The sequence below is a fragment of the Eleutherodactylus coqui genome, unplaced genomic scaffold (genome assembly GCF_035609145.1).
Source record: "Eleutherodactylus coqui strain aEleCoq1 unplaced genomic scaffold, aEleCoq1.hap1 HAP1_SCAFFOLD_38, whole genome shotgun sequence".
Classification (NCBI taxonomy): domain Eukaryota; kingdom Metazoa; phylum Chordata; class Amphibia; order Anura; family Eleutherodactylidae; genus Eleutherodactylus; species Eleutherodactylus coqui.
The window spans coordinates 1,365,363-1,391,366 of record NW_027102218.1 but is presented as its reverse complement, the minus strand read 5'-3'; the positions used below and the strand labels follow the sequence as shown (position 1 = coordinate 1,391,366).

At 46.6% G+C, this 26,004-nt stretch overlaps 1 protein-coding gene across 1 annotated transcript in view; it reads right to left on the bottom strand.

The window, feature by feature from the left end:
• TMCO6 (transmembrane and coiled-coil domains 6) overlaps positions 1-25,708 on the bottom strand; it is a 29,078-nt gene extending 3,370 nt beyond the window's left edge. Inside the window, exons 1-10 of the mRNA XM_066588806.1 lie at positions 25,590-25,708; positions 23,670-23,811; positions 21,853-21,965; positions 20,088-20,197; positions 18,650-18,833; positions 12,300-12,404; positions 11,713-11,798; positions 9,232-9,348; positions 7,175-7,286; positions 5,165-5,345 (exon numbers count right to left, since the gene is read on the bottom strand). Of these exons, the coding sequence (XP_066444903.1) occupies positions 5,165-5,345; positions 7,175-7,286; positions 9,232-9,348; positions 11,713-11,798; positions 12,300-12,404; positions 18,650-18,833; positions 20,088-20,197; positions 21,853-21,965; positions 23,670-23,751 (1,090 nt within the window). The 5' untranslated portion in view covers positions 23,752-23,811; positions 25,590-25,708. The remainder of the gene's footprint in view (positions 1-5,164; positions 5,346-7,174; positions 7,287-9,231; positions 9,349-11,712; positions 11,799-12,299; positions 12,405-18,649; positions 18,834-20,087; positions 20,198-21,852; positions 21,966-23,669; positions 23,812-25,589) is intronic.
• Positions 25,709-26,004: the final 296 nt, after the last annotated feature.

The following is a 26,004-nucleotide window of genomic DNA, read 5'->3' as shown; positions in this document are numbered from 1 at the left end:
CCTGTGAGGACGGTTGGAGTTGGTCAAGGTATTGAAGGACCTGTGAGGACGGTTGGAGTTGGTCAAGGTATTGAAGGGCCTGTGAGGACGGTTGGAGTTGGTCAAGGTATTGAAAGGCCTGTGAGGACGGTTGGAGTTGGTCAAGGTATTGAAGGGCCTGTGAGGACGGTTGGAGTTGGTCAAGGTATTGAAGGGCCTGTGAGGACGGTTGGAGTTGGTCAAGGTATTGAAGGACCTGTGAGGACGGTTGGAGTTGGGCAAGGTATTGAAGGACCTGTGAGGACTGTTGGAGTTGGTCAAGGTATTGAAGGACCTGTGAGGACTGTTGGAGTTGGGCAAGGTATTGAAGGACCTGTGAGGACGGTTGGAGTTGGTCAAGGTATTGAAGGACCTGTGAGGACGGTTGGAGTTGGTCAAGGTATTGAAGGGCCTGTGAGGACGGTTGGAGTTGGTCAAGGTATTGAAGGGCCTGTGAGGACGGTTGGAGTTGGTCAAGGTATTGAAGGGCATGTGAGGACGGTTGGAGTTGGTCAAGGTATTGAAGGGCCTGTGAGGACGGTTGGAGTTGGTCAAGGTATTGAAGGGCCTGTGAGGACGGTTGGAGTTGGTCAAGGTATTGAAGGGCCTGTGAGGACGGTTGGAGTTGGTCAAGGTATTGAAGGGCCTGTGAGGACGGTTGGAGTTGGTCAAGGTATTGAAGGGCCTGTGAGGACGGTTGGAGTTGGTCAAGGTATTGAAAGGCCTGTCAGGACGGTTGGAGTTGGTCAAGGTATTGAAGGGCCTGTGAGGACGGTTGGAGTTGGTCAAGGTATTGAAGGGCCTGTGAGGACGGTTGGAGTTGGTCAAGGTATTGAAGGGCCTGTGAGGACGGTTGGAGTTGGTCAAGGTATTGAAGGGCCTGTCAGGACGGTTGGAGTTGGTCAAGGTATTGAAGGGCCTGTGAGGACGGTTGGAGTTGATCAAGGTATTGAAGGGCCTGTGAGGACGGTTGGAGTTGGTCAAGGTATTGAAGGGCCTGTGAGGACGGTTGGAGTTGGTCAAGGTATTGAAGGGCCTGTGAGGACGGTTGGAGTTGGTCAAGGTATTGAAGGGCCTGTGAGGACGGTTGGAGTTGGGCAAGGTATTGAAGGACCTGTGAGGACGGTTGGAGTTGGGCAAGGTATTGAAGGACCTGTGAGGACTGTTGGAGTTGGGCAAGGTATTGAAGGACCTGTGAGGACGGTTGGAGTTGGTCAAGGTATTGAAGGACCTGTGAGGACGGTTGGAGTTGGTCAAGGTATTGAAGGACCTGTGAGGACGGTTGGAGTTGGTCAAGGTATTGAAGGACCTGTGAGGACGGTTGGAGTTGGTCAAGGTATTGAAGGGCCTGTGAGGACGGTTGGAGTTGGTCAAGGTATTGAAGGGCCTGTGAGGACGGTTGGAGTTGGTCAAGGTATTGAAGGGCCTGTGAGGACGGTTGGAGTTGGTCAAGGTATTGAAGGGCCTGTGAGGACGGTTGGAGTTGGTCAAGGTATTGAAGGGCCTGTGAGGACGGTTGGAGTTGGTCAAGGTATTGAAGGACCTGTGAGGACGGTTGGAGTTGGGCAAGGTATTGAAGGGCCTGTGAGGACGGTTGGAGTTGGTCAAGGTATTGAAGGACCTGTGAGGACGGTTGGAGTTGGTCAAGGTATTGAAGGACCTGTGAGGACGGTTGGAGTTGGTCAAGGTATTGAAGGACCTGTGAGGACGGTTGGAGTTGGTCAAGGTATTGAAGGACCTGTGAGGACGGTTGGAGTTGGTCAAGGTATTGAAGGACCTGTAAGGACGTCACCGTCATGTGATCAGAGACAGAGCTCCAGTAATTTAGCTGCTCGCTGAGGTGAAATCGTGGCTGGGATGAAGGGGCGGAGCATGTAACTCACTCAGTCACGGACAAGTGGTTGTTAGCACTTTGATAGACCGCACAGGGGTATGGACTATATGTCTCATATTTATGATGGCTGTACTAATAGAAATGACCCTCATATTCTAGTAATTTTTCAAACCTAAGAGTGCAGTCCAAGGCAGCTGGAGAGCTCTTAGAGACTGAAAGATGGTCTATTATCTATCTCTGCCTTCTTAAATGCTCAACACTTGCTGATCATCTGCCTGGGATGATTTAGTGATCCTGCACTGAGCAGGGGGTTGGACCCGATGACCCTGTAGGTCCCTTCTAACTCTACCACTCTATGTCTACATAATATGTATGTGAGTAAACCACATGGCAAACATTTTCCACCATAAATTTCAATAATGACTGTGTTGTGCACTTGCCACAGATTGTATGCCATATATTTAAATGGTGACATTCCTGGTGAAAATCTGTAGGTTTTCTACACAAGTATACTACATCCTTATATACTAAGTATGCTACAGCCATGATTATCTGCAGTTCGCTTATATTGCCATGGGTAATTTTTCATTATGTATTGACAGCATTTTGAAAGCCCCATTCACATACAGTCTACTGTACATTGATATAGACTTGCAGAGCATCACAAATCCACCAGGTCTGGAGGCAGCCGGAGGACCCGGGCTGATGGTAGACCAACTGTAATGTTTTCCCACCACCAGGACTGACATGCCGCCGTTTTTTTCATTTATTTTCTTTCAGTTATTTTAAAGCTCTAATTTAAGGACCTTTTCATTTAGGCATCTCTACAGGCAGCATGGCTCTATTTAGCTATTCATCCTAATTATTTTTTTTTTGAACTATGGAGGGCTTTAGATAGCACTGCAGGGATCTTATCTAACGGCGTAATTTTGTAACAGGAATATATCACTCCTGTTAATCTCTATCTGGGAGAATAGAGCTGTTTTAATTCCACACTAATCTAACTATCGCTGGTGTGGAATTTCTGAAATAACAGTCTCATTTGGATATATATCTCTTCGACTGCGATCATAAGCTGCAAGCTAGGTCGCAACCGTCTGACGAAAACAGATCTATATCTGATCCCGTGTATCCTATGTCCTTATACTGTTAAGGCCATTTTGGATACTTTGAGGCTATTTAACGAACGACTTATTCTAATTAAGCCACTACCCAGTTTATTTCTGGGAACTAATATATTTGAACCCCTGAAGAACCCATGGTGTGGGGGAAACGCGTTGGGTTACGTAATATGCTTAGTGTTCGCACATGTCATGGTTCTCCCACTAGAATGACACCTGCATAACAAATCGCGACACATCTCAGACTAACGAGTCTCCTTCTAAGACCAATGATATGCAATAGCTGGATAAATCCTTTTCATTCAGCGTGCTTGGTCTTTATCTGTTAAATTAGAGTGGCATTGATGCAGTCTAGTTCTTTGATTTCTTCTATCTATCCAGTATGTGTGTTTGTTCTTTTTTAGCTATTTACAATAAAAGTTATATTTTAAGATTATTAGTTAGAGGGGTCCACGTAGTAAATTTCTCGAGATTAGTTAGTTGGACTAATACTGCCTCTGTAAATTCTTGCCACCATACGACTGGGGCCAATATGTCACTTATAGGGAAAGGCAACTAAGCAAAAATAAATCTAGGGATGTTTTTTTTCACTTTCTCCCCAAAAAAGAAAAACATCCTATACAAAATTATAAAAAATAAAGGGCTTTAGGCAGGACGTTACATATAAGGACACCTTTCCCCTTTCTTAAAAGGTATGATCCTATATGAACAGATGTTTTTGTTTTTTTCCTTTCCAACATTATCGATTCTAATTGCTGTCTTGTTACTGTGGCGTCTTGCGTCCGTTTACTGTACTTGGTGTTTTTTCCATATCAATTTTCCTCTTTTCCCTATTAAAGGGGTTGTACGAAGATCAAAAGGTATCCTCTAGCCGCAAGATAGGAACGGGTGTCCCAACGGTCCTCATGTGAATGGAGCGTTCACATGCTTGCTCTGCTCCATTCATTTCAGTGACAGAGCTGGAGATTGCTGATCGGTCGTACAGAACAATTTCTGGTGCAGTCGCTATAACGGAAAGGCGGTGCGCAAACACAACCTCCACCCTGTTCATATCAGGACTGTTGGGGTCCCAGCAGTCAAATGGGGAAGAACTTTAGATTTAGGTAAACCCCTTTAACTGTTCTAAGCCCGCATCCATTCCACCCCCAGTTCCAGTACTTAGTTTTATACCGCTCGATATGAACCGGATGATGAGCGCTAATCAACAAGAATGGCAATGATAAATAGACAGCTGACTTCTGAATATAGGCAGTGATTCATGTAGCAGGCGACAGATACCATAAGGGCTTTACTTTCCTCCATAATCGGGGGGGAGGCCGTTATAAATCTGTTTACTGCACTGTCAGACAGTGATCTAGGCGGTCTGCAAGCAGAAGGGGTAGTGGATAAAGCGTCATATTGAATAGTGATCTCCCCAAACTTGAGGGATCGCTTGATCCTATATACCCCAAGAATCCTGTTATATGTGAATGGTCTTTAGAACGGCAGGGACGGTGTAATCTCCTTGGAATACTCAAACAAATACACACCAACCCAACCCTCTTTTTTCTGAGCATAGACCCCTGATGACACTTGGTACAGTTGAACTGTGTTGGGTCCATTCTCAGGGTATATAGTGTGATCTCCATCTACGGGGCTTCTTGTTCCCAAAGTCGCGCTCCAGTGCCCGTATTCTCCACCTGCATAGAGTACCCTCTCTCGCCTTAGATTTCTGCTGATGCGATACGGGTTGGGAATATCCAGGGGATAATGCTATTATCCCTTGTATGTCCATATGCGTATAGTGCCTAGGGCTCCGGTTCTTTTAAAGTATTTATATAAGTTCTATTTTGTATATTTACCCACTTTCTTAGTGATCTTTAAAATACCCTATATAATCATTTTGCTAAAATACATATAAACTAAATATTATAGAAGGTGAACAATGCTCAATCGCAGCCTTTCACACAGTTGTCACAATGCTTTTCACAGTCCATGAATGGCATATCACTCCTACTGAAGTACCCCTGTGATTGTCACAGTAGTTCTTGAAGTTCTTGTACAATATTCATGAACTAGGAATTTCAGGATGACCATTGGTAGAGTCGTTGCCCGCCCCCCCCCCCCCCCTCTCCCCCAACGTCTGCTGCAAGCTATGGGAGTCCTGAGATATGCTGTATCATTTCTATTATATTCCATATCGTTATTTTACCTGTGAGGTTATTAAGGGTCCACAGACACTCTTTCACCATGAATACATGTTCATTCTGAAAATGTTGCATAAGAACAAACAAGGCCACAAGGAGTTTGCCATCTTGAATGCGAATCTTGTTGCCTGAAGAGTCAACTTCTGCTAGAAGGTTTCCCAAACAACGCACGATGGGGCAAATCAGCTGTATTGTAGGCAGAACATACCTGGATGTTATATCCTTAATCATGAAATAAAATATCATTACATGCAATATGTTCCAATGCGAAGTCCATAGTAGATTCGCTTTGACTGGCCATTAAGATATATCGGCTTAAGTTCTTTCGTGTTTGAGCTTTCTACAGATTTCTCGACATATACCTCCAACACAAGGTCCCGACGAACGTCACTCTACAGGCATACAAATTCCGTAAGATCCCAATGTTAAAAAAATATAACCTGTAGTATACGTTGGTTTTTTTTTTTTACTGTATGCTTCCGTAGAGAATTGCATAGTCTACTATGATATTCCATCCAGTAGAAAAGTATGTTGATGCAAACGTGTCAATGGAGCCCAATAGTTACATTCGGCAAGGATAGTGTTCAAATGTAATATGAACACACCCTTAAGGCCCTTTTACACGCAACAATTATTGCTCAAAATTCGTTCAAACCGCCAAAAATGAGCGATAATCGTTACATTTAAACTCGGTTAACTTAAAATCAATCATTCAGCCACTGAGAGATAAAGCAAACACATTTATCTTTCAATTAACCACAAGCTGTTCTCCCCAAGGCATGTTTGTATTGTTTTCCTCCCAGTTAGTGTAATCTGCCAGCAGCTGCAAGAGAACAATGGAATGTGTTGTCAGCTATTTGCACAGCTAGGTGTGTGTTTAAACACATGCTGGGCTCTGCAAACAACTCCTGGAGGTCCTTTTACATGCAGATGCAGATGATAAAGTGTTAATGGCCATTAACACTTCATGCAAATAGATCACTAAATCTTTCAATCTTGCAATTGTTTGAAAGATTAATTTTGCGTGCAAAAGGGCCCTTACTGTTTTTTTTCCACTTCAGATTTCGCCGAATCTTTTCTGACGAGCAGGCAGGTACTTGAAAAGGACGATACTCGCTCGAGTATTGTCCCTTAATGAGTATGCTCGCTCATCTCTATTTATATCCCTTTACAGCAGTACAGCCTGAGATGCTTACATAGAAAGCAATGTCACAGGTGACAGAGCACTCTGTCTCCATATCCCCAAAGCCGCCGTTAATAGGGGCTGTCTCACAAAAAAGTTCTGTCTTCATGCCTTATCAGCCCCACCTCCCCCCTACACACACACACCCCGCTCCTACTCCCTATAATACACAGTATGGAGAGCTGCCTGGTATTTATATTCAGCTTATCATGTTACCAGTGTTTGTATCGTGGCTGCTGTATGCTGTGTATTCAGGCTCTGTGTGTCCTGTGGTTCAGTTTCTGTCATGTGGCATGTGAATGCGTCCTGTTCTGGTGCGTGGCTCGAGACCCGAAGACCGCTGGGTTGCCCTTATTGGGGCAATGTCCCTGCTTAGGTAGGGCCACTGTCATCCCCCTTGTAGCACAGGATCAGTTTGCCAGATACCCGTGTGCATACCCAGTCCTCTCTCCTGGTCACGATCGTGTGGGCCTGAGGCTTAGTCTGCCCACACGATCGTAACACATATCATGTCAATTTGCTGTATGTTGCATATAAAACACATGTGGGGTTCCAACCACTGATCCCCAGAATGGGGGTCCTGAAGTACATGAATGAATGAATGGAGCATGTGTCCGCAGATCCACCTTATTAATTTCAGTGTCACTGCTGGATTGTAGGGGGTCCCAGTAGTTGGATTGATCAGATACTTATAGCTCATCCTTTGGATGCGGAATGCGTTCTTTTGGTGGGACAACTCCTATAAAGGGCCATTTACACGTACATTTTATTTTTGTTTCCAAGAGCAAGAAACGTTTAATACTTATAATATGAAACAGTGTAGTGCACTCACCAGTTCCATGCATTGGATTGATGTTTTTGTAACGAAATCTGCTAACTTAATAAGCAAATTCATCAGAGTGGATAAAACACCTTGGGAGATCAGTAGAATATTATTCACATGGCTGAAAAAGGAGAAAAAATATTTTGTCACATTATGGTGGTGTATTACTACTAATATTCAACCCAGTTGCATATTCGCACAAATCTACTGTAGCTAGCCGACAGCCACTCTTTCGGCTGATGGCTATTCCTCTTGCACCCCCCACCATACACCCTCACCTCAGCTGAGCGCACATATGTTCAGAATACAGAGAGGAGACCAAGGGTGCATTTACACGGGTCGTCCCAACAGTGATCCTGTGCTTTAGGGCCAGGGATTGTTCCAGCCTGCCCGCCTCCATTCACAGCAAGCAGGTAGTCGTTCCTTGATGATTTACTGACTGTTTACCCGGTCGGATCGATCGATCAAATTGTTTGTCATCCAATCGGTGCATGCATTTAAACGTAGCCGATTGAGGAAATCTGGACGATTTCTCGACCGTGTAAAAGAAATATCTATCAGAAACCTCTGGCAGCTGCTTGTCTCCCCTGAATATAAAGGGATTGGACATGTTGAAAAAAAACAAAAAACACAATTGTGACACCCTCATACACATGATGAACTTTCCTCTGGAGAGAAACTGCACCGTTAGCCAACTATGCGGAATTGGTTCAAGAGTCAGAGAAATGGAGGCGGGAAAAGCACCAGGCCCTTCCGTCCTGGATGGTAGAATGGAGGGAAAAACGAGCACCAGGTCCTTTTGTCATGGGTGGCAAAATCTGCCTTAGGCCCAATGTCCATGGACGGGTCAGATCCTGCAGCGGAATCCCATCCTGCCCGCGGCCAAGGACCCTGTGTACCTGTGCACGAAGTTGATGGCGACTTCCGCGTCAGCAAATCGGACGGTTTCCATTGACTTCAATGGAAGCTGTCTGTGCGGGAACCGCACAAAAATGGAGCATACTGCGATTTTGTTTTCAGGACCAAAAGTTCAGCAAAACAAATCCGCATGCTTAAATCCATTTGCGGACGCCCATGCTTCCCAATGGGTGGCTTGATTTGCGGATCTCCTGTTCGGATTCCACAAATCAAATCCGCCTGTTGACATGAGGATCTTGATCTGTGCTATGGAGCTTACTCTCATATGTGAATGCCACTAAGCAAAAGGTCCGCATCTTGAAGAAGCTGCCCAATGCTTGTTTCAGAAACTTGTAGGCTACGTGCTCAGGAGCTGGCATCTCTTCTCTTGATTTATAGTACTGAATGCACTTGTTTATATTGTGCTTGTGGTCCCTTAGCTATGCACATTAAAGGGGTTGTCCCATGAAAATCCCTGAATGAATGAAGCAGTGGGCATGTGCTCACATTACCACTTCATTTATTTCAATGGGACTGACAGAGATTGCCGAGCGAGAGCTTGTAGTCTATTATCTCCAGCAATCCCATTGAAATGAACAGAGTGTAACTTGTATTTCATAATATCACAAATAAAAGAGCTTGTATTTGTGTGACGACCCATCCCCTATCCACAAGTCTGACTGTTGGGACCCCCCACCAATCCAGATTACATGAGCGGAGTGGCAGCACACATGCTCAACCACCACTTCATTCATTCAAGGACCCTTAGGAATGGGGCCCAGAAAGAATGTAACGGTGGTCGAGCATGTGTGCTGCCACTCCGCTCATGTAATCTGGATTGGTGGGGGGTCCCAACAGTCAGATTTGTAGATAGGGGGATGGGTCGTCACACAAATACAAGCTCTTTTATTTGTGATATTATAAAATACAAGTTCCAAACTTTTATTTGAACTATGATGAGTACTTTATCCTGGGCAAATAAAGAAATGGCTAGGCTCCATACGCCATCAGCCCAGAAAGGCAACCGCACAATAAAGAAGGCTCTGGGAAGGTCATTAATACTGATGCACCTTATATACCTTGTACCAATCTCTTCCCCAAAGAAGCAAATAGTACATGGTGTTGGTTTTCAACACTTTTCTCATCTGAGAGCTTTGAACCCAATGTACCTGCTGACAATGTAATGGAGACACCAAGCAAATTCAATCATCATTCCTAAGCCTTCTTCCGAACTGCAAAGTAACAGCCGCAGAATATCCTGTATGAGTCCGGACTGGAGGACAATCCTGGAAGGTGGAAGACAATAGAAACAATCTAGTAATGAATGTCTGGAGTATTTCTTTCTAGAATCACACTCCCAAATCACAGGTATTGTGTATTTTTGCTGTATCTTTCTGCTGCACTACTATTACTCTATAGAATCGGGGGCAGCGCATGTCCGTTCTACACCACAGGACATAGCCCCATAAGGGTGTAGGGAGGCTTATATAGGCCATGCAATGCTATGTAGGCATAAGACATGTAAATAAGTGATGGAATAATTCTCCACAGCACCATCTAAGGAAGCTACCCTACGTGTCCATAGCCCACCTTTTAACAGGCCTTGCATCATGACTAGCCATGTAAACCAAACTAGAATACACACATAGATACAGCTTTGTGGTTCTTGCCCCTCATTAGTGTAAAGTAGAAGTCTGGTTGGCTAGATGAGACACTATAAACGCAAGTCATCATAAATGAACATTTAAATCCCTAATCACGTTGTAAAGGCCTGTTAAAAAGTTGGATTCTTGACTTCTATAGAGGCGATCTTCCAATAGGTGCTGCTGTGGAGGATTATTCCATCACTCATTTGCATGTATTTTCCTAAGGAGCATTGCATGGCCTATACGGGACTCCCTACACCCTTGTGGTGCACTCAGCAAGGAGAAGACTCCCATTGATGGCCTCTCACCTAGCCTGCCAGAATCCTACTGTACTTTAATGGGGAGCAAGAACCCACAGAAAGCTGTATGTACATCAATATTCTGGTTTGGGTTATGTCCCTAGTCATGTCACAAGACCTGCTAATAAGTCAAATATTGAGTTATAGGGTAGCTACCTTCCAATGGGTGGCACTACTGGAGAATGTCACAGTGCTGTGCCGCTGCTCACTTGTTCTAGGATCTGTGGTTGGATGCTTCCATGTGTTGCATGGTTGCATGCTCCTCTTCCACCTCTGCTAACTCCCAAGCCTCACGTGGGCTCCCACCCTATATTATAAAGGGTCAGCACACGCTCCCTAATTCTGTCTCCCATCATTGACTAGCCGGCATCTCCTAAATGAGTCATCCACACCCTAGGGTGGATGCCTAAGCAATTGGTTTCATACAGCCATTGTGACAAAGCCCCAGTCTGTGTGTATTCCTGGTTCTGACCCTTCCCTATTTATTGACTATTCTGACTTCTGCACTCCTCGACCCTGGCTCTGTATCTTGACCTCTGCTTTTGGCTGCTGCCAGCCCTGATTTAGACCGCCTGCACACAGGCAGGTCAGATTCGCATATGGAATCGGGCCCTGGCAGCAGCAGCATCCACACGTACCTGTAGTTTCTTTGCTTTTTCTGCACTGTGGATGTGGTGTGCAGTACAAATATTTTTCAAAACCCCTCCTTTTCCTGTGTTATCGCCTAGCAATGATGCAGAATTTGCGACCTTTCCACAATGTCAATTGCAGAAGGGCTGTTGATCAGACAGCTTCCATTGACTTCAATGCAAGCCGTCTGCACAGAATCCGCATAGAGCATGCTGCGATTTTTCCTCCGCAATTGCTTTCCACTCGTGTGCAGGAAGAATCACTTTTCCATAGCATGCTGTCGGCGATATTTGCTGCGGAACCCGGAGGTTGACGCCACAATGCAAATACACCCATGTGCAGCCAGCCTTAAGGCCTGGACGTTGTTGACACCCCTCTGCTACCAGCCCTGACTTCCGCCTGTCTCTCCACTACGCATCTGTTCAAACTTACGGGTACTGCGCCTCGGCTCAGTGCAGCATCAGAACCGACATAACTGCGTGTGTCTAAAGGCTTCAGGAACCCACAGAAAATCCGGTATCCCACTTGGAGGGGTCAAGTGTGAAAACCGGGGTTCAGTTAGCCCACAGCACAGTCACACTGGTGTGTGGCAAGGTGTATCCACATCCGTCTGCCTGGCAGATTATTTATCATTTACATGTCTTTTCTACACCCTAATTAGACTTTTGGTAAAACCATTCAGAGATGTGCAGTTGTCACTATTTGTCCAGCACTGATGGGGCAACATATAGTGAATGTATCCTATGACAGATAGATGATGCCTATTGTTTCAGTTTGTGCTTTCATTAACGAACGCCACATTGTATACAGGTTCCTAAATGTTTCCTCATGGGAAAGTCACCTTTATCCTTGCCAGCATTTTGACTCATGTCTAGACAAGTAAAATAGATTTTAAAAGGTAATAGGGGAGATTTATTAACCACTCGGGTGGTACGGCATTCTCTTTCCTACTAGATTTATCATTAGTGCCCACAACCTGCTGATAAAAATGGCGCGGGCTAAAACTCTGCTACTGTGAAGCCCCAACCAGTTTCCTCAAACATTCCAGCATGAAATCACCTTTAATGTTACTTACGGAACTATTTTTTCAGGGGCTTCTTTTGCTTGCAGTAGCTGAGAAAGAGCGTAGCCAGCGGCTTCTAATACAGTCGTGTGAGGGGACTGCGGGGCGAGAGAGAAGGCAATTATGCTGCGATTATATAATTAGGACATACATGTACCATGGTTTTAGGGCTCAAGCACACAGCAGAGCTGGATTCTTCAAGCGGAATCCGGTCCTGGGAGCAGCGGCGTCCGCACGTACCTTGTCACTTTTGTTTTCATCTGTACGCGGATGGTCCACACGGCGAGCCGTCGAACATGCGCAGTACAGATTTTTAAAATACTGCTTTTGCCACATCATCGCCTAGTGATGTCATTGCGAAAGAGCCGTAGTTTGGACGGCTTCCATTGATTCTGCGCAAAAATGGAGCATGCTGCGATTTACCCTCACCTTGCGAAAACCACAACTAGTTTCCCCAAGTGTGCAGGAAGAATTGCATTCCCACAACATTTTATGGGCAGTATTTATTGCCGATTCGCAGTGCAGACACCAAGCGTGGGTTCCACAGGAAATATCCGCCCGTGGGCAGGAGCCCTTATAGTAAAATCTATACTCTTTACCTGCGTGCAGTGAGAGAAGGCAGGAATCATCCCCTGCAGAAGTAATTGGTTTCTTGCAGCCTCGCTATCCACAATCAGGTTGCCCAGTGTATACAGGCAGAGTTCCTACAAAGACACAAAATGTGGTATATTAGTAGTGCCGCCAGCTTGCAGTACAGGCTGACAGTTTTCTTCTGATACGAGAAAATGGCAAGACAGAAAGAAGAGGTGCAGTTTAAGCGGGTGGTGCAAAATAGTTATACCAGACTTAAGAGTAAAAGCCCCTTAGTTCACGTAAGGATGCACTAAAGGTCCACGAGCAATGACCATATGTAGTGATCATGTGTAGCGGCCATACGCAGGAGACCATGTGTAGCGGCCATGCGCAGGAGACCATGTGTAGCGGCCATGCGCAGGAGACCATGTGTAGCGGCCATGCGCAGGAGACCATGTGTAGCGGCCATGCGCAGGAGACCATGTGTAGCGGCCATGCGCAGGAGACCATGTGTAGCGGCCATGCGCAGGAGACCATGTGTAGCGGCCATGCGCAGGAGACCATGTGTAGCGGCCATGCGCAGGAGACCATGTGTAGCGGCCATGCGCAGGAGACCATGTGTAGCGGCCATGCGCAGGAGACCATGTGTAGCGGCCATGCGCAGGAGACCATGTGTAGCGGCCATGCGCAGGAGACCATGTGTAGCGGCCATACGCAGGAGACCATGTGTAGCGGCCATACGCAGGAGACCATGTGTAGCGGCCATACGCAGGAGACCATGTGTAGCGGCCATACGCAGGAGACCATGTGTAGCGGCCATACGCAGGAGACCATGTGTAGCGGCCATACGCAGGAGACCATGTGTAGCGGCCATACGCAGGAGACCATGTGTAGCGGCCATACGCAGGAGACCATGTGTAGCGGCCATACGCAGGAGACCATGTGTAGCGGCCATACGCAGGAGACCATGTGTAGCGGCCATACGCAGGAGACCATGTGTAGCGGCCATACGCAGGAGACCATGTGTAGCGGCCATACGCAGGAGACCATGTGTAGCGGCCATACGCAGCAGACCATGTGTAGCGGCCATACGCAGCAGACCATGTGTAGCGGCCATACGCAGCAGACCATGTGTAGCGGCCATACGCAGCAGACCATAGGTAGCGGCCATACGCAGCAGACCATAGGTAGCGGCCATACGCAGCAGACCATAGGTAGCGGCCATACGCAGCAGACCATAGGTAGCGGCCATACGCAGCAGACCATAGGTAGCGGCCATACGCAGCAGACCATAGGTAGCGGCCATACGCAGCAGACCATAGGTAGCGGCCATACGCAGCAGACCATAGGTAGCGGCCATACGCAGCAGACCATAGGTAGCGGCCATACGCAGCAGACCATAGGTAGCGGCCATACGCAGCAGACCATAGGTAGCGGCCATACGCAGCAGACCATAGGTAGCGGCCATACGCAGCAGACCATAGGTAGCGGCCATACGCAGCAGACCATAGGTAGCGGCCATACGCAGCAGACCATAGGTAGCGGCCATACGCAGCAGACCATAGGTAGCGGCCATACGCAGCAGACCATAGGTAGCGGCCATACGCAGCAGACCATAGGTAGCGGCCATACGCAGCAGACCATAGGTAGCGGCCATACGCAGCAGACCATAGGTAGCGGCCATACGCAGCAGACCATAGGTAGCGGCCATACGCAGCAGACCATAGGTAGCGGCCATACGCAGCAGACCATAGGTAGCGGCCATACGCAGCAGACCATAGGTAGCGGCCATACGCAGCAGACCATAGGTAGCGGCCATACGCAGCAGACCATAGGTAGCGGCCATACGCAGGAGACCATAGGTAGCGGCCATACGCAGGAGACCATAGGTAGCGGCCATACGCAGGAGACCATAGGTAGCGGCCATACGCAGGAGACCATAGGTAGCGGCCATACGCAGGAGACCATAGGTCGCGGCCATACGCAGGAGACCATAGGTCGCGGCCATACGCAGGAGACCATAGGTCGCGGCCATACGCAGGAGACCATAGGTCGCGGCCATACGCAGGAGACCATAGGTCGCGGCCATACGCAGGAGACCATAGGTCGCGGCCATACGCAGGAGACCATAGGTCGCGGCCATACGCAGGAGACCATAGGTCGCGGCCATACGCAGGAGACCATAGGTCGCGGCCATACGCAGGAGACCATAGGTCGCGGCCATACGCAGGAGACCATAGGTAGCGGCCATACGCAGGAGACCATAGGTAGCGGCCATACGCAGGAGACCATAGGTAGCGGCCATACGCAGGAGACCATAGGTAGCGGCCATACGCAGGAGACCATAGGTAGCGGCCATACGCAGGAGACCATAGGTAGCGGCCATACGCAGGAGACCATAGGTAGCGGCCATACGCAGGAGACCATAGGTAGCGGCCATACGCAGGAGACCATAGGTAGCGGCCATACGCAGGAGACCATAGGTAGCGGCCATACGCAGGAGACCATACGCATCTGCAAATCAAATCCGCAGTGCACCCGCAATTATAAGGTTAAATCAATTAGGGAGATGGGACAAAAGGCTGGGAGGTGAGGTTGCAGATTTGTTTCCCGCATGGATGATCCGCAGTGCATCCGTGCAGAAAATCCATTATATCCCCGATTTCCTGCAAATGGTTTCTGCAGGTCTCCGGCTGCGGAAATCCGCAGGCAGAATCCGATCCGCCCGTGGACATGAGGTCTAATCAGAACTTCATCCAAGCTATATTTTATCAAGGTCCTTAACAGTTTCTGCAGCCCTTTTAGATGGAGACAAAACAAAAAATAATGAAAAGTCCTGCAGCTTCATATTATTTCTCCCTGTGACGTAAATGTATGTCACCGAGGTGCAGTGTGGGTATGAGGCGGATATGGGAGCGGGTGCAGGTTGTTTGCAGCAGCAAAAAGGCACAATTGGAGGTAGTGCAATTGTGGTTGACAGCCGACATGCGCTGTCAATCCTGACCGCAGCATATCAGCTGAAGGAGGGTCTCACCGCTGACTCCTCATCGGAACCCATAATTCAATCACATCATGGGGTGCCGATGCCTGCCATGGTTGCCCAGGGCCTACACAAGTTCCATTGAGACACGTGCCAATCTGGTTGGATTGAGCCATGTAAAACCACTTTCATTGGAATATAAGCAAACACATCAGTGATAATATTGACAATACCGGATCTTTGGACATTTCCCATATTTTTGCAGTGCAAAAACCTCATTAATAGTTATAATTGGGTCCAACTTCCGGGACTGAAAATGAAGCTCCCATATCAGCGCCGTACAGTGCATAGGGTCACTGCACAACCCAGTCGCTGTACCCTTCTAATGCCATTTTTTACAAACATTTTAAGTACAATTGTGTTAAAATCACCATTAGAACTCATGTCCGCGAGCGGATTGGATTCTGCACGCAGGAGCTCGCAGCGGAATGCGACCCTGCCCACGGCCGAGGACATTGCTTACCCTGTTCCATCAGTGGCCAGATCTCTCAAATCATCAGAAAACACTGGCCCCTTCTATGTAAATGTTACCCTGAGGTTAAACCTTTCCATCATCCACCACTTATGAGTTTTAGACGGGGTCCAAACATTAGGGACTTGGTAATGACCACCGCAAGCACAAGCAGCAACCCTGAATTAATCCAGTCTTCACTCTCTAATGTAAAATCGGGTTGTTTTCCATGCTTAAGCTGCGTCAGTTGCAGTAACCTTATCCGTCGCAACACTTTCTACCATCCCAGGACAGGTCGGAAATTTGACATCCGTGGTAGGTATTCTTGTCTCTCCTCTTTCATCATCTACATGATTGTTTGCCCATGTGGCCTTTTATACATAGGGGAGACTACCACGGATGTCAAATCCCGTATCTCCAAACACAAATCCACTATTAGAACTAAGGATTTGAGCGCCCCTGTTGCGAAACATTTTGTCACCGCAGGCCACTCAATCTGTCAATTGCGTTACCGCATTATTGACGGTGTCCCTAGTAGGTTAGCACGTGGAGGAGATGGAGAAAAGAAACTTAAACTCCTTGAGTTGCAATGGATTCTCAGACTGGGTACTCTTCACCCGGGTGGTTTAAACCTTGAGTACAACGTCACTCCACATCTGTAGCTAGTTTTCGTATGCTGTTTTAGGATTGTTTTTACTTTTATATTGTTACTTATATTTTAATTGTGTTTTCACATTGTGTTAGAGTGTTGAATTGTTTGTAGTTTTGTTTTTTCATCTCACACGGTCTTGTTTTTTGTTTCTTGCTCTTTGCAGATTGGCGCGGATGTGGCGCGGATGGATGGGTCTTGGTGTGCCGTCGCGGATTATCATGCCCTGTTTTTCTATCAGTTCTCATCCGAGTGTCCACACTAATGTGCTCGTTCGGTACAACTCTCGGCTAGTATGATCAACAATGTATCAGCACAACAGGAGTTTGTGTGTCATCTTTGGGAGCAGATTCAATTTTGATTAGTATTGCTTTATATATCAGCATCATCATGAGTTTCTTTGTATTGAAACAATAAAAAGCTTTTTATTTGCATACTTAAGACAATTGGATAGTTCCTTTAATCCGGTTTAAATTTTCATTGGATCACTTTTTTATATATAGGTGATTGTAAGTACATATTTCTATGTGCTTCTTTATTGATGGATTAGTTTTTACCATCCATAATATGGCTCACATTCTTAATCTGTGATTCACTTTAGCCCCGTTATTGGGTGCTAGAGTATGTACACGACTACCTCCAGTGCCGCTTGCTTTATGTTATCTAATTTGGCACCAATTAGGCATACAACATATGAGCCAACGTCACAAATAATACTTTTTCTGTAGTTCTATTACGTTGAGGTTGGGCGGTCCTGGTGTTTTTTTGTCTTTACAGTTAGAGATCTGCCCACTGTCTTATGATGCTGGCACTTATGATGCTTCGTCGGGACAGCATCAGGTCCCGTATATTATGCGCATGCGACGCGCGTGCGATTTTTCGTCAGTTTAGCGCGACCCTATGCAATGACACACAGCTGGCGCACAATTGATGATGAGTAACTTCTGGCGCTGGTGATCCACAACTGCTCTTCATGACTGACATCCGTGCGCTCCAATCATGTGTATGTATTTGTGGGCGTATATTAACCAGTGTGTTTTGATTGGTGTTAGTTTATATAAATATGGTGTCTTTATGTCATTAGATTAAGCTTGACAAAGGCTATCTTTTTAAAGCCGAAACGTTGCTGTCCGTCTGTTTGTCTGGGATATTTAATAAAGGTATGCTTTTTTTCATCTCATTTTTCCATGGTGGATTTCCTCTTCATACATAATATTTTGCCAAGTGCTGCTGGCCTTACATATCTTTTTTGTGACATTGCTTACCCGTCCTTCTATCTCCTTCACTGCGGATGTGTGCGAAAGCACCGGCTGGTGCGCCACATATGCACTGTGGAGTCAATCGTGGATGGGCCCCAGATTGGATGGCTTCCATTGACTTCAATGGAAACCGTCTGTGCGGAAAATAGCACTAAAATGGAGCATGGAGCTGCGATTTGATTTCTGGACCAAAAGGTTTGAATGCTTTAATTCAGCTGCGAAAGCCCATATTCCTTTATGGGCGGCTTGAACAGCGGATCATCTGCGTGGGTGCCCCACACAGATTCCACAATTCAACTCCGCGGTGGAAACGAGGCCTAAAACTGCATGTGTGTGTTTTTTTAATGCTGCCGTCTTTCCACACCAATGCAGTGTTACAGATTGCGTAAAGGCCCATTTAGACACAACGATTATCGCTCAAAATTTGCTCAAAAGCCGTCTTTTGAGCGATAATCGTTGTCTAACTGCACTGACATCGCGCAGTTTTCGTTATGTTGTCGCTTATCGTTGTCTTTAAGCATGCTGAAAGAGAACGATAAGCCTTATCAGGGATTCACAGCAGGATACAGCTGATACTATTGTTTTAGCAGTATCCCGTTCTGTGAACACAGCCGGGGTATGAAGAACACAGCGGTCCACCTCTGTTCTCCATACCCGCACGGTGCGCTCGCCTGTATAACAGCCAGGCACTCCGTGTAGAAAACAGCTGGATGCAGAAGACAAGCGGGGACACCCTGCTTGTCTTTTGCATCCTCCTCTGAGAGCGCTCAGTTGTATGTGAGCCGAGTGCTCCCAGCGGGGAACAGTTGGATGCAGAGAACAAGCGGCCCCCCGCTTGTCCTCTGCATCCTCCGCTGGGAGCGCCCGGCTCTTTTGAGTGATAATGGTTGTGTCTAACTGGGCCTTTAGACAAGTCTTCATCCAGGATTTGACAATATGAAGTTTGTACATAGATCGCACTAGAGATTGTCCCTTACAATGAAGTTGGGGCTGCTCCCTGCTAGATACGTAACAAGGTAGGATGTAGCTGGCAGGCAGGCGTTGCAGACAGCCGGATCAGCCGAGTTAGAGAGTTCGTGGAGACACCTCGCTGCTTCCATCTGGATATCCGTCAGCTGACAGGTGAACAACCCAATAAGCACCCGCATGCTGCCCTCCGCCCTAGAGACAAGCAGAGGAACGCACATTATTGCCGAGAAGGGCTAAAATACAAGACTTGTTATTAGAGAAGCGATGACACACAATCACTGTGCGGGGCAGTAAGCAGGCATCTTACCAGCTCTCCTACAAGGATGGGCAGGATTTAATGAAGGGTACTTTTACACGTAGCGATAATTGTTCGCACGAACCTATAAGCAAACGATGTCAGTTTGCTCGTCCACTTGGTCAGTTTAACTCCTTAATGCCACAGGACGTAAGTTTACGTCCTGGTAGGGTGGTAGTCAACACAACTGACATAAACACCAATCCCGGCTGTTAATCCCTTACAAGCCACGATCAATATAGATTGTGGCATGTAAAAGGCACATAGAAGGAGCGTGCCCCCTCTGGGACATCATCGGCTATCCATTGTGTGATCGTGGAGGGCTGATGGGTCATACACTGGTATCCGGGCTTTCCATGGCCTGTGATTGCTGTACAGAAATATTGTAATGCATTATTATAGTGATCAGAGCTTTTCTGGTCCAATTTTACTACAGGGAACTAAACATAAAAGTTATTCTAATTATTTTTTTTTTGGGGGGGGGGGGGAGGGGAAGGGGGTGACTATGGGCCCTGATTGATCAAAATTGTCCAAAAGAAAAACTGTCCTTGTTGCCCATAGCGACCAATGCAGCTGTCATTTTCCCAGAGCCATTTCGGAAATGAAAGCTGTGCTGTGATTGGTTGCTATGGGCAACAAGAATAGGTTTTTTTTGTTTGTTTGTTTTCTTTTTAAGACACTTTTGATGAATGAGCCCCTTAGCAACCTCAGACAGCTGAACGTCAGCTGCAGAATGGCATGCTGGTGATCTAGTGGCCAGAGGCGTAACTTAAAGCTCCTGGACCCCAATGCGAAACCTGTAACAGGGCCCCCAACTATAATGCTTTATTCATAGTACTGGGCTCCATATATGCAGAAGAGAGGCTTTATTTGCCCCCTAAGGCTCCTGGGCCCGGGTGCAACCGCATCCCCTGCATCCCCTATAGTTACGCCAGTGCTAGTGGCCACAAGGGTGCCAACAGGCTCATTTTAGGGACTGAATAAGATTTTTTTTAACTGCTTTTGCTTTTAGGACTTTCTTCTGTTAACCTTTAATGTTCAGGACTGTAATATGTTCTGGCCAGTCCCCGCTGTGTCCCACTTCTCACCCTCCCAAAAAAGTAAGGTTTTTAGTGTTTCAGAAATCTACCATAAATAAAGCAATGTAATACCTGATGAACATAAGCTGCACCTCTTTGTCCCGCAGACCTTGACGAAGAGCAATAAGTGATCTTAACTTGTCAGCTGACCCACGATGAAGGTCTTTAACCAGTTGTACAACCTTAGGAATACAGAAGAAAGATGAACAAAGGGCAACTATCTTGTGACCAGTAGTTCTATGGAGAAAGATGCAGTAGAACTTGTGTTTTAGTCACTTAAACCACGGTTCTGAGCTGAATAGTCCTACCATGTTTCCCCCAAAGTAAGACCTACCCCTAAAGTAAGGCCTACCAGGATTTTGTGTGTGTGTGTGTGGGGGGGGGGGGCTTGAAATATAAGTCTTAGCCCCGAAAATAAGTTTGTAAACCACGCCTCCAGCAAGCAATTGCTCTGATTGGTTCTTGAGTGCTGCGGCTCAGCCAATCAGAGCCAGCTCTTGATGAACCAATCACAGCGATGCTGCAAGGTGATAAGAAGATTCATGTCCTATCTTTTTATCCTCGGAAAGCATCGCCCATTGTTTTCAATAGGATAGTCAAACACATCGCATGCAAGTGCGATGTGATATTTCCCATTAAAATCAATAGGAGACACTTGTGATCCTCTAGTGCGCGTGAAACAAGCAACGGAGGATTGCAATTTCAAAGACGTAATGTAAGGCGTTTTTGAATAAAAAGCGCCTCGCATTTGCGTAAAACGCACGTTGGCAAGCGCAATATCCGGCAGAGTTTTTTTGGCTTAATATTGCGCTCACCCATGTGAATGCAGTCCTTTACTAAAGCTTTCCCTAAAAAACCATACATATACCCACTCAGCTCCTCCTACATTATAAGATGATGCCTGCAGTTTGGACAGCATCTTCAATCTGACAGCCCCTTATTGACCGGCCTATTGTGTTTTCATGTCCTGCAGCTACAGGACATGTATGAAGGGAGACCGCAGGGTGATCTCCCTCCATACCATGCGGGTGCCGGCTATTTCTTACACCGGCAACAGCTCCGATAAGCCGTGTGACTCATCGGAGCTGTTAACTCTTTAAATGCCCCTGTCAATTCTGACAGCAGCATTCAAATCCCTCGAACGGCCCGCCCCATGATGAGATCGCAAGAAGCCGTGTGGTTGTCATGGTAGCCGGGGGCCTTCTGAATGGTGCCAGGGCTGTCATAGCGGGATGCCTATCAAGTCATGCCTGTGGGGTGGCTTGATAAACTGCCTGTCCGATTGCAGTATGATGTAATGCTGTGGTATTACATCATACTGCAGGAGCAATCAAACCATCGCAAGTTGTTGTCCCCTGTGGGGACTTGAAAAAAGGAAACATAAGGTCAATAAAGTTTTACTAATTATTAAAAAAAGTAATAAAGTTAAAAAAAACTAAAAAACCTTTTGGCAGAAAATAATTTTTAAAAATTGAAAAAAAATTAGTAGTACAGCAAATAAAAAAAACTACGTAAGTTTGGTATCGTGGTAATTGTACTGACCCACAGAATAACATTATCAGGTCATATTTGTTGCAGTTTGTGCACAGTAGAAGCAAGACGCACTGAAATATGGAGGAATTTCATTTTTTTCTGTTTCTCTCCACTTAGAATTTTTGTTAAAGTTTTTCAGTACATTCGGCCCCTTAAAAAACAAGCCCTCATACAGCGACGTTGATGGATAAATAAAGTAGTTACAATTTTTTTTAAAGGGGGGGGGGGGGGGGGGTGAGGAAAAAACGAAAATGGAAAGAAAAAAAAAAAGCTTGGTCACTAAGGGGTTAACATGCTTACAAACCTGCTGCTCGGAGAAAGCCGGCTGCACATTCTCCTCCAGGGTCTCGTCATCATTGAGATCTCTCAGGAGCCTCTTGCTGATAAGATGCTGTTCTCTTCTTGCACTTCTTAAAGCTAAACATGAATATTAATCATATGACACTTATTACTATGATCACAGCAACATTGTCCTCTCTCCAGGCCCGAACAATGGGGCTTCCAGCGACTCTCAGAATAAGGGTCTGTCAACACTCATTTATATTATGACTACTAATGAGGAGTGACAGAAACAGCCAAACAACAATATTTTCTTTATTCTTTGTTGACCTCAATGTGGATCTCCATGCATATATGGTAAAAGTGCCATGGACCTCCATTACCACAATTATGGGGGTCCAGCATCAGACTTTTATAGATCATTTAGAGCCATTTCACACTAGTACTTTTGCTTTACATCTAGCTGTTCCTTCATGAAACTAGCAAAATGGAAAGAAAATGTTTCAGTTTTCCTGCCCATAAAAATGCTTTGAAATTAAAGACCTTCGGTTTAAATCCGTTTTTCAATTTTGTCTCCATTCCCTTTTTTACACCGGAACAAAAGTGCAGACTGCTGTGCCTTTGTTTCCAGTTCCAGTTCTCAACTACAGATTATGTATGAGGAGGTATGGGGAGATTAGGTCAGGGATGTATGGAGGGGGCAGGTTGTGGGCCGTAGGTGTTGGGATATTAGGTCAGGGCTGTATGGAGGGGACAGGTTGTGGACCATAGATTATGTATGAGGAGGTATGGGGAGATTAGGTCAGGGGTATATGGTGGGGGCAGGATGTGGGCCGTAGGTATTGGGAGATTAGGTCAAAGGTATATGGAGGGGACAGGTTGTGGACCGGAGATTATGTATGAGGAGGTATGTGTTTTGGGCCTAAAATACGAACACCTGCATTTATTAGTGTGTGTATGTTATGCATGCGGTTGGCTATAGATGGTGGAGGAGCCCAGGCTGACATGCCTGTGTGGCACACTTATAATGCAGGGCAATCCACTGCGGATTGTATCCCTGTTTGTGTGGCGCACACATCTATGGCGGTCTCCCTGGTATCAGTTCTTATGGTGCAAGCTGGGTCTGTTGGCAGCCACCCCTCCTCCACTCTGGGTTGAGTTGAGTGGCTGACCAATCAGTGGGTACCTGAACATTTTTGCCCCTCTATATAGCAATCTGGCTTACTGCATGCTACCAGGTTAAACGGCGATTGAGCCTTTCCTGCAGAGTAGCTATTGTATCTGGCCTCCTTTTCTGTGAGTTATGTCTTTGAGCATTTTTTTCTCTCACCTCTGTGATTTCATGCATAATCTCCAGTCCACAACTTGTCCCCTCCATACACCTCTGACCTAATCTCCCCATACCTCCTCATACATAATCCTTGTTGACCTCAATTTGGATTGGGTCAGAGGTGTATGGAGGGGAGAGCTTGTGGACCGGTGGTGGACCAGAGATTATGTATGGGGAGGTGACGACAGATTAGGTCAGGGGTGTATGAGAGGGACAGGTTGTGGACTGTCTTCTATGTATGCCAATATTAATATTTTGAACCGGATTCTCAGGACAACGAGCAGCCAGAGAACAGGACATCCAATAACCGTGAATATTAGACTGCGCAAGGACAGGTGTCTTTGTGCTGTCCAATGCGAGTTGCATCTGAGTTTCTCAGGCGCGACTCCTCTTAACGCTGTGTGCCCTTGGCCTTACTGACCAAATAAGAGAGTGGATACCTTCATAAAATGCAAGAAACTCACCAAAATGCATAATGAAAAGAAGACACTGAAGTCAAAATCAGAACTCACCTGTCTCTTGCTCTCTGCGTTGTGCCCTTAAATCCTCCAATCCGGGCTGTGACGTCTTACCAAATTTCCTTCTACGCCACATTCTTTATAGTTGGCGTCACTGGGCGACTCATATATGGCAGAATTCACGGAAAGCTCATAGCTAAAAGAATAAAAACTATAGTAACTATAAGAATATTATACAATTTACCTTTGAGGTTACAGAACCCATTTTATTGGATGGGGAAATATCTGCCAGGTTACCAGAATTTAGGAGGACGATTTGGTTGACAATGCCATTGAACAACGTGGCACTAGCACCGTTATGGTGGCACTAAAGCTGGCACTGTTAGGGGCAATGGGAACCAGAAAAAGAAATAAATAAGTAAATTATAAATGCATGTTAAAGGCCAGGGAAATCGCCTCTGAGGCCTCCCTCACACAGGGCGTTTTATAGAGCGTTTAGCGCTGCCTTTTCAGCCCAGCGCTAAACGCTGTACAATACTCCCATTCATTTCAATGGGGCTGCTCACACAGGGCTGTGATTGGTTATCGGCACGCTCGATGCTCAATCACAGCCCTTCATTGACTGTCTCAGCCAATCAGCGCCGGCAAGCTCTGATTGGCTGAGACAGTCAATAAAAGGGCTGTGATTGGGCATCGAGCCAGCGCCGACAACCAATCACAGCACTCTATTGCCGGAGGCCAGGTTCTCAAACCTGGCCTCCGGCAATAGACTTTGGGGTGCCGAGGAAGCCCGGATCAGCGGTAGAGACCAGCGGCCGCGACCCGGACTGCAGCGGCTAGGTGAGTATAGCTTTTTTTTTTCCTTTTCAGCATTCTTGGCTGCGTTTTCAGCCGAGCTGAAAACGCAGCCAAAACGCTGGCATTAAGTATGCCAGCGCTGCTGAAACGGGGCGGAATCTGCAGTAACGCAGCGTTGAAAAACGCTGCGTTTCTGCAAACGCCCTGTGTGAGGGAGGCCTTAAGCCTCAAACAACTGATTAGTGGGGGTCCCAAGCGATGAATCTACCCTGATTGGATATTGATGATCTATATTGAAGGTAAGTGATCAATATCCAAGTCCTGGACTTCTAAGCCAGTCCTATGTGCTGCCCAGTGCTCTTCTGCCTCTAGGGGGCAGCGCATGTGACAACACTTGGAAGAGGCGCCGGGCTGCAGAATGACCCTTTTTTTAACACAATCAGAGGGTGAAGGAATTAGCCTGACTTTTTATGGTGAACCAACAAATGACACGTTTCGAGGTTCCTGCCTCTTCCTCGTATTCGCTGGACTGTGCGCCATAATAACTGACATTAATAGAGCATGAGAAATGAAGAGACGGGGAAAAGAGCAGGGCAAAAATAAGGCAAAATCCAACGATAGCAGAAGTAGCGCAGATCCTGATGGAGGCGTGCAGCACCTTTTGTTTTGGTAAATGTGGGATATCTGAGCGGAAACCCAACGGACCTCATTATAGTCAATGGGGTCCACTTGGCGCGGTTCGGTTCCATCATAAGACAGATCTGTTCAGCCAGGAAATACCGCATTCCTGCTCCGCGAACGGTGCACAAAAACCAGAATCCCCGCTGCAGATGTGAAAGCGGCCATATGTGATGAAGGGCACTGGAGCGGGTCATTTGCAGGTTCACAAAAAAATGCTTGCGCTGAACCCAATGCTTTTTGCATCAGTCTTCCAAGTTGTCATCGCGCTCAGCGGCCTTCTGCGTTGGCGTATTGCAACTACATCCAGTGCTACTACACGCATCTCTCAACAGTGATGCATAGGCGACATGTACATGATATGTATGGAGCATTATATCGCACCCACAATATTATATACATATATGATTTATATTACTGGGCTGAATGCAATACCAATTAAGAAAACAGTCCTGTGCGGACATGAACAAGATGTAACGGACGGTGAATGATACAAACCCTCTGCGGGTCCCAGTGTGTTCCTCGCAGGGCTCACATGCTGCATCCACAAGAGCCCCTTGGAAATAAAGAACTGTCCCCAGAGCCGTGTGCAGAGCTCTGTCAGCGGCCATTTTGTTGAAGACCAACACTCCCAGTGAACTCTTTTCATTCACTGTAGCTAGTGACCCCTGCAGGAGAGACAAGGTATCCCCCGACAGTGCGCGCTCTAGTAGGATAGTGATGAGAGGGCTCATATAAATGTCATCACCAGAGCGGCTGCCATGGCATCTACTGTTTGCCAGCAGTCCTCTTCTCTAGACTCTATGCCGCCATTGTAGCTGCTGCAAATGTTGCTGTTTTGTTGGGGAAGTTTCCTTTTTGGCTATGATAAAGCCTGCAGCCTAATATTAAAGCTGGCTTTGTCTATAGCAAA